The 9366-nt window shown below is 50.2% G+C and overlaps 1 protein-coding gene across 1 annotated transcript in view; it reads right to left on the reverse strand.

Annotated features, from left to right (window-relative positions):
- Nucleotides 1-9366, reverse strand: part of SYT13 (synaptotagmin XIII) — a 26118-nt gene that overhangs the window by 8309 nt on the left and 8443 nt on the right. The window contains exons 2-5 of the mRNA XM_012001364.1: nucleotides 7003-7118; nucleotides 4290-4515; nucleotides 2891-3025; nucleotides 1018-1319 (exon numbers count right to left, since the gene is read on the reverse strand). Coding sequence (XP_011856754.1) covers nucleotides 1018-1319; nucleotides 2891-3002 — 414 coding nt within the window. The 5' untranslated portion in view covers nucleotides 3003-3025; nucleotides 4290-4515; nucleotides 7003-7118. The remainder of the gene's footprint in view (nucleotides 1-1017; nucleotides 1320-2890; nucleotides 3026-4289; nucleotides 4516-7002; nucleotides 7119-9366) is intronic.

Here is a 9366-nt window from a genome sequence, read left to right on the forward strand (position 1 = left end):
GCCCTAATCAGTACTTTTCTCTTTGCTTTAGCACGAGGGATGGCAAACATTTTCTGGAAAGTGCCTAATAATACCTATTTGGGGCTATGCAGCTTATACAGTCTTTAGATCAGTTTAGCACTGCCCATCTGGCTGAGAGACTAGTCACCTAGAAAGTTCCCTCAAGGCACCACAGTGCAGGCCCTTAGATGAGGCTTTGACCCAGGGGCCTAAGCAACTACATACGGTCTTGTAGCCCTGACCTTCCCAGACCCCCTTGCTGTCTTGGCCCAAGGGGAACAATGATTTGCTCCCCAAAGGTCCCCTCTCTTGAGGGCTGCGGCATCTCAGAAGACCCTTCTTTCCCACTCATGGCCCCCCAACAGCAGATATGGGGAAATCATCCTGAGTCTGGGGATTGCGTGGATCACCGGGCTCTGGGCCTGCCCCCAGCCCTGATGGCTCCTTCAGAGCCCAACACACGGGGCCTTCTAGAATTCTTTATCAGAGCACATTGGTTAGGTCGCTCTTACATGGCTCAGAGTGGAACATGTCAGATATCATCATCATTTGTCTGTGCCAGTTTGTCCCCTAGTCTGTACACTCCTGAGTGGTGGAGCTCCACCCTTCCCCGCTTCATGCTCACCTGCACAAAGGAAGGAAAGTAGAATGCCCTGCAGTGTCTGGCACATAGTAGGAGCGCACAGAGTATAACTGGATTGAAATGGGGACAATACTTCATAGCAGTAAAGGTAACACACGCAGCATGGCATTTTCCACGATGGCAGAGAGAGTCTTTGCATGGCAAGTTAGAGCCAAGACTAGGAGCAGACACTAGGGATCCCAGATCCTGGGCCATGGGTCTCCTCTAGCCCTCTGCTCCATTCAAGACTCCAACCTCCCTTCCAGCCCCAAGCCAGGGAGGTCTCTGAGGCTTATTCCCTAAGACTTGGCCTAGAGTTGCTAGGAGGACACCGGGTTCTGCCATCCCAAGCTGCACTGGCAAGTTTTACCTTTCTAACCCAGGGGTAACCCTACCTTCGCTGAAGTCTTCAGCTCACCCCACTGGGCAGCCCCTAGAGGCACAGATGTCCCGTCCAGGCCCAGGCAGAGCTCCCCGGCTACACTGTGGCGGGAGAAGCGGTCGCAGGTCCTCAAGGTCAGCGTCAGGCTGGCTGTGGGGAGCTCCTCCTCCGCCAGGGGGAGCACCAGGCCCTCCTCCCAGGTGGTGTGCAGCTGTCGCTTCTTTAGGGCTGTCTGCGCCTCCACAGAGCCAGTCCTATTGGCCACACTCCCTTGGACATAGCAGTCACAGCCTCCATCATGGTTGCTGGTCACAGCTGCAGGCAAGGAGAACAACACAGGCATGGGACTTCCTGAGGACAAGTGGAGGGGGCAGAAGCATGCCTTGCTTAGGGCTGTGGAATCCAACTTAATGATGTGACCTTGGGTGTCTGAAAAGCTGACCATGCCGGGCACCAGGGAATCGCCTCTCACTGAGACATTTAGAAATAGATCATTTGAGGAGGCTGGCCTCAGCACATGCTGATTCTCTTTCTTGGAGAACAAGGACAAGACTTGGCATTTCCTGGAGCCCCCTGAACTCCGGATTCTGAAAATGTGCCAAGGTGCCAGGACTTGCTGCTGGGGGCCTTTACTAGTGGTGCTGCTGACACATAACTGTTTGTTCTGAACTTTAAATAGTCACCATGTAACCATTTTCCATGCGAATCACTTGGCTGTTACCTCATGAGTGAGTGTGGCTTTATGTTCTGAACCTTGGTGTTTTCAAAGCTTCACAATGTGTGGATCTGCCCAGAAATTTACACTTTTGGTGCTTTTCTGACTGGCTCTTCAGTGATCATTTGGAAAGTGGTAGCTGACATTTCACAGGAAGAGAAGATGAAGAACTGAGGCTATATGTCTTAATAGCAAGAGCTTTCCACTGAACTTCAAGGGACTACTTAGTTCTGGCTCTGTCACCAGGTAGATGCAGTGATCTTTGACAAGTCATACGACTTGCCAGACCTCAGTTTCCTAATCTGTAAAACGCACTAGTGTGAAGACCAAACACAATAAAGTATAGGAGGAAGGTGCTTTAAAATCTTAAAAGATAATACAAGGAAAAAGATTTTAATAATAATAAGATAACACAAGGAAAAAGAAAATAGAATTATATATAAAATTCCAATTTATCTGACCCCATTGCTAGCCCTGATTTCTCTGCAAAGTCGTAGCTTTATTTACTGTCCTTAAAGTGAACTGTCAGGATAGAGAAACCAAGGACATCCTGCCACCCTTAGGCTGCTTGGCTCTTAGATTGTAGAAGTTTTTCTGACCATTCGGAACACCCTCTGTGTACAGCACAAAGCCCTGTCCAATTTCAAATTCATCTATGGCAGAGATGGCTAGCTCTTCACCCCAAACTCATTGCCTTTCCTTCCTGGGCACCCACCAACCCACATTCCCCAGCCTGCTTTGCAGTTGGGTGTGCTCATGTGACTGAGTTATAGCCAATGGGATGCAAGCGGAAGTGACGTCCACCAAGTCCAGGTAAAGGCTGTTAAGGAATGATCGTGCCCTCTCCTTCTCTTTCTCCTTCCATCTGCCAGATACAGATGGCAAGGATACAGATGACAAAGAGGGGGTTATGGAGCCACAGCTGGAAGGAGCCTGGTCCTTGAATCACCATTTGGAGAAAAAATGTTTGCTAACCAGGAATCCCCACTTTGGACTGTTGGGGTTGGGGATATGGGAAATCTTTGTGTCTAAGCTCCATGTGTTCCAGGGCCTGGTTGTTAGAGTCCTAATCCTGTGCTCCCTCCAGCTGCGGATGATCCATCCTGTCTGCACAGCTCCTCCAGGAGAGACAGACACACAGAAGCCCACGAGAGTCAAATAAGAGCAGTACCTTCCAGGCGAGTCACAAACAATTCAGCCTTCTGACGGTCATAGTCCAGGCAGTAGTGGAGTTTGGGGGCCTGGTTCCAACTGGCAGCCTTTTCTGGGTTCCAGGTCTCCATGACACAGACATCCTCCACCACACCTGTTAAGAAAGGCAAAATCATCACTGCCACCCACACTGGGGTTCTGCTTTCCTGATTACACCTTTCCCATCTCTATCACCTATGCCAGAAACCCAAATCCAAGTCTTCCCAGCTGTGTGCAGAATCACAGTGGCCACACCAAGACAATACACGGGGTCAATGTCACAGTCCATTAGGCGGCATCTGTGTCCACTGGCTCCCTCACCAACCACACAAAACAAAACAGAGACTACACAACAATCCATTCTCCCTGCTTTATGTTTTGTCTTTCTAAAAGGCCTACATATTCTTTGGGTCAGGGACAACAGTGTCTCTTCTTCCCATATCTTCCCCAGTGCCCAGCAGCAGCATGGTACACCTAAAGGTTCCGCACTCTTGATGCGGATGCTGATGAAAAAGAGAGTAGAAATAGTAACGATATGTTTTGGCTGGGTGTGATGGCTCATGCCTGTAACCCCAGCACTTCGAGAGGCCAAGGCAAGAAGACCACTTGAGCCCAGGAATTTGAGACCAGCCTAGGCCACATAGTGAGATCTCATGTCTACAAAAAATAAGCAAAAATTATCTGGGCGTGGTGACATGCACCTGTAGTCCTAGCTACTCAGGAGGCCGAGGTAAGAGGATCACTGGAGTCTGGGAGATTGAGCCTGCAATGGCCCATGATCATGCCACTGAATTCCAGCCTGGGACACAGAGCAAGACCCCAGCTCAAAAAAAAAAAATTACTTGGGACCTTAACTCAAAAAAACAACAAAAAATCCAATACGTTTTTTGTTACCTCTTTTGTGCCAGGCCCTGAATTAAGCATTTTATGTGCGTTATTTTATCTACACTTTACAACTCCCCTACCAGACAGATAATAGTCTAGTCCCATTTTATGGATGAAGAAACTGAGGTTCGTGGAGTTACAGCATGACCCATGCCACATAGCAAGTATATGAAAGGGCAGCAAATTAAACCCATGACTCTGAAGCCCATGGTTTTAACCATGGCTCTTTATCCTCTCTTATAGTTGCACACATATGACTTGAAAGGGACTCCATTTCCCAGTGGAAAGTTGGCAGCCTGGGGGAGAAGTGCTATGGCAACACGTTGTCAGGAAGGAAGGATCATGATTCCGAGGCCTAGTGCCCACCTGCTTGGCCGGTGCCAAATGCTGGGGCACTCAGCCTCCTCATCAGGTCACACACAGCATCTACAGAGACATTGACAAGCCCCACTGGAGGGCTGCCCATGGAAGTGCAGGGGGCAGGAGACCCCTACCATTCTGAGGGAGGATGAACAGCTCCTCTGTGACCTGCCTCTTGAGGCGACTGTCATTCGGGGGTTGGGGGCTGGCAGGTGCAGTGGGCTCCTCCGTGGACCTCAGTGAGTAGTCTGCATAGTTGATCACCTCTGGAGCCGTCACAGCTGGCCTGGGTCCATAGATGTCTGGGAACTTGAGGAGGGCACGGGGCTGAACAGGTTCCGTGGATTTTTTAACGTTGAACTGCAAACACAAATTACTCTGATTAGTCCACAAAGGAGCACTCCTGTCTATTTACCCCCATGGAAGGGAGAAGCGATGAACTGACGTGTTGTAGGAGGCAGAGGGAGAGGTGTGGTTCCATTCTGCTCCGAAGAGCACAACCTTTCACACTCACTCGAATCCGCAGTCCACTGAGATGTGGGCCCTGTTCATCTACCCCTCCTCCATCCATCGGCCCATCCATCCTATGGCTGTGCCCATGGTTATTGCCTGGACCTGCTGCAGGTGGTTGCCCCTCTGCTGCTCTCATCTGCTCCCTTGCCTCTTCATTCTCCCCTCTCTCTTCCTCCCTCCTCTTCTCCACCTAATGGCTCAGAAATGCCAGTGGCTCCCACCACACTTGGAGCAAAATTCAGACTCTCTGCAGCTTGCCTAGCTTGATCCTGCTCATCTGTCTGATATCGCCCCCAATCCTTCCTTTGCTCACCTGCAGTCACTGAGCTCCCTGCTTCTCAAACAGCTTGGGCTCTTTCCTTGGTCCAGCTTCCAGCTCCTAACTTTTCCTCCCAAACCGCCCACCCCTACCTCCACCTGCTTTTTGCATGGCCGGCTCCACCTCACACCTGAAGTCTGACCAAGGAGTCCATCTCTAACCTTCCAATCTAAATTAAATCCCTCCCCCAAGCCTGTCCCTCCCTATCACCACATCCCACTCTTTTGCTTCACAGCATTGATCTCACCCTATATTGTTTTGATCATAGGCTGGCCTGTTTGTAGTAAGTATCTCCCACTAGCATGTGAGATCTATTAGCACAGGAATTATGTCTTGTCTTGCTCCTGCCTAGATCAGCCTGGTCCAAAGCCCACTGCCCCCATGGCTCTTGATGTTTGCCCTGTCTTCAAGTCTTTCCCCAGCAGAGCAGTCCCCATCAGAAACATTTATCATTATCTTGTTACGCACAGCAACTAGTCACCCTGGGAGAGACATGCATGACTCGCAAAATCAATTTCCCTTTGCACCTCCACCCACACTGAGAGTGTCACTGGGCATCAAGTTGCTGTGTCCCTTGTGCCTAGCATGGTGTCAGCTCACAGGGAGTATGCAATAAATACCTGTGACTAGGGCTGCCATGTTGTATGGTTTGTGCACTGCACAAAAGTCTCCGGATGAGGACAGAGTAGAAGCCAAAATGCAGCCTGTGTACCACTTGTCCAGTTGTGTGCTCTAGGCTAGGCCCTTTTCGGTCGGAAAAAAGGGGAATCTTTCTTTTCGAAAAGACCCACCTGCTTGTCAACCCTTAAGTCCGTGGGGCCCCTCACAGAGAGAAGTGGGATCTTCTGTCTCTCCCTTCTAGTTGAGAGACTCAAAGTTATATGACAGGTAGCAAGAGGAGCCTTCCCGGTCCTCAGGATTGAAGACCAGGTCTAGAGCTTAAATTGCTGGCACCTGGGTGGGCAGCCCACAAAAGGGCCCTCAGATTAGACAGGCAGATCTGAAGACTGAGATCTACGACTGAGTTCCCAAGAAGCCTCCTGCCCTGCATGCTGGCCCTGCTGGCCCTCCTGGCCCTCCCATCTCTGTGGCTGAAGCGGGTAGTGGGTGCAAATGGCTGGCAGCAGGACTCAGGCTGCCCTGCCCAGTGGCAGGAGTGACCCTGCACTGCGTAGGGGTGGAACTGGACGTGGTCTGGAAGGAGAGGCACTTAACAGTTTGCACTGTTTCAAAAAGTTGTGTTTCTAATTTTTGTACCCTCTTTAATTATCCCAGGATGCATCCTGGACATTCTGCCCCGGTTGAGACTCTGTCCCCAACCATTCCCGAAGGAGGCTGGACCTAGGTGATAGGGACATTCCTTAATTAGTTTCATCCATTGGACATAAGAAGCTGCAGCAGGGCCCAAAGGGGCAGGAAACAGGGGCTGGCCTCTCGGTGACCTCTTGGACAACCTCTTCCTGCTGGGCCCCCTATCCTGCTGCTGCCCCTGCATTTTCACGTTTTCTTCTAAACTTCCCTAAAAGGTAGAGATTATCCTTCTTGTACAGATAAGGGTACAGATAAGGAAACTGAGGCTCGGAGGAGATTTAAGAAACCCTCAATTCTCCTCTCAGAAACACTGCACAGTAGATTATAATGTAACCCAAGCGAGGACCTGATTGTATCCTGATCACCACTGAGTGTGCCTGGCACACATGAGCTCTAAAAGCATTTCTGACTACGGTGGAGTGAAGTCACTTGGAATCATGCAGCTGGTGACGGCAGCAGCAGAGAAAGCCTAGATCAGCCTGGCCCAAAGCCCACTGCCCCCAGGGCTCTTGACACTTTTCTTGCCTCCAAATCTTTCCCCAGCACAGCAGTCCCCATCGGAAACATTTATCATTATCTTGTTACACACAGCCACCAGTCACCCCGGGAGGGACATGCATGATTTGCAAAATCAGGCCCCCTTTGTACCTCCACCCCCACTGAGAGTGTCACTGGCATCAAGGAGGCTAGCTTCCGGTACCAACCCTACCGCTGGAGCCAGGTCACTTTGGGCAGGTAATTCCACCTCTCTGGGCCGTCACCTTAAGTGATAGGTGATTTGCAGGCTATCCCACTCCACATTCTGAGTTGCTTTTTCAGGCTGCAAAGAGGTGAGAGACACCACTGCTTTATTTTCAGGTATAGGTGAGTTGGAGATGATCACAAACAGGTGAAATAAATTAGTATCTTTGGCCACTCAGGACCGCAACACAGAAGCGGACGGGAGGCAATATGTGTAAATAACACCTGATAGCCTGTGCACAGTACATGCAGGACACAATCAGAGGTGCCCAGGAGGCCGAGCTGGCCTTCAGGGAGGAGCCAGGGTGTGACTGAGACCTTGAAAGAGAGGGTGATTTAGAAGGCAGGGGTGAAGACCGGGGTTGGGGAAGTAAAATTCTGTGCTCCTGACACCAGATGCTCAGGGCCCTTGGAAGAGACACAGAGTAATGACTAATGTCGCCATCTTTCTATCCTATACAAAGTCACCTCCACTTTCAATATTTCATATAACTCTGTATTACCTTCATCCTACTGTTTCACAATGAGGAAATTGAGGCTCAGGGAAGCTCGCAATCATACAACTGACAAGTGGTATGTATCATAAAGCCTCTAGATGTTTTCACTTCAAAATTCACGTCATTTCCATTGTCCTGCAGCTGCTTCTCAACACCACCCCCTCGCCACCCCCTGCAAAATCCCTGTTGGTCTTGCCACTGGATTCTAAAAGACAACCACAGCATCTCAGGGGCCCACCCGCTGCCACTCCCTCCCATTCATCGGCACAAAAGTGCTCCCAGAGGCTGCTGGGCCTCAGCACACACCTGACTTAAAGTCACGTCACCCTCTGCTCTCACTTGGTTGGGACCAGAACTAAGACTGTTTGGGTGGCCCGGGAAACATTTTTTGTGTTTATATTTGGTTTCATCCCAATTCAATCATCTGAGAAAAGGGCTGGGCTTCATTCCCAGTTCGATGCAATTTGGATGATTTTGCATTTTCAAGGGGGAAATAATCACTGGGCTCAGCTCTGAGTGAAGTTCACTCTGTGTTGCCTCGAGTCGTGACAGAGTCTGGCTCTGCCTTCCTCCCTCCTCAGTGGATCTCAGTTTGTGTGTCCCTGATAACCTCAGGAGCTTGTTACCAGAGCTTAAAATGCACTCCTAGAGCAAAAGATTGGGCATTTCTTAGTTGTCTACCAATACCCATTCCCTCTCCCCTCCACCCGCCCTCCACATCACCAGGTTGTCTAGGTTCCATCCCATCCCCAGCTCCCAGGAAGAGGGTCAGATCTTTCTATTTCTTGGCATTATCTTGGTGACCGATTCCTAGGGGTTGGCACTCGTCCTGGGGAAGCCAACCCAGATGGAAGGGAGGGACTTGGATTCCACAGTAGTAGAAGTCCCCTCCTCCCTGGACAGGAAGCGGGTGGCCCTGCCTTGTGACTGCAAGGTGAGTCAGCCTTGGGGCAGCAGTGTGGAGAGACAGAAAGAACCCGTGTCCTTGATGGCAATGTCATTAAGCTGCTCAGCCAACCAGTCCTGCAATCTGTCCTGCCTCTGCATTTCAAGTTACATGAGCAATACTGTTCTTATTGTTTAAGCCAGTTTGAATTGGGACCTTGCAACCCAGAGCATCCCAAACTGATGCATTGCCTTTTTCACAAGCATCACAGGAGATCATGACCCTGGTGTGGAGAAACTGGGCCTGGGGTAGAAAGAACCCCTCTTGAATCTCGGCATCCAGCCCAAGGCATCCTCATTTGCTGTTTATTCTTTTCCCACTTTATCCTGTGTGGTAAATGGCTGGCTTTAGCTGGGAATGACTTACGGCCTTTGCCCAGGCCAAGAGCAGAGTCTGATGACAGCTACACGAGTCTCTTCAAGGAGCAAAAGCAGCAGCTCATTACGTATCTCCTTCTCTTGTACAATCTTATTTACTGCATTTCAAACTTGGTTCCATCACATCTTTCAAATGCATCTATCTTTGCACTTAAATAGCTGAAACGTCAGTGCCAGACAAACAGAAAATAGGTTCAAAGGTTGAGAGAGGGAGCCTGGGAGAGGGTCCTAGGTGAAGAACAAGAATGTCTGGGGGAAGGAGGTGCTCAGGGTAGCAGGGCCCTAGAGAGAGACCTTGCTCCAGCCTTCCACCATGGGTGCATGAGGGGCAGGACTTAGAATCAGATATTCTCTGTCTATGTGTCCCTTGAAGCCCAGGAATAGGGCCTGGGAAGTATATCTGCAGGATGAATAAGGTAAGATTTCCAGGGGAGACAGGCATTCAACAATTAGGGGATGGGTGCACAGCTGTGCTTGGCATTGCATGTGCATCTGGATAGAAGAATC

The sequence above is a fragment of the Mandrillus leucophaeus genome, unplaced genomic scaffold, assembly GCF_000951045.1.
Source record: "Mandrillus leucophaeus isolate KB7577 unplaced genomic scaffold, Mleu.le_1.0 Scaffold66, whole genome shotgun sequence".
NCBI classification, from domain to species: Eukaryota; Metazoa; Chordata; class Mammalia; order Primates; family Cercopithecidae; genus Mandrillus; species Mandrillus leucophaeus.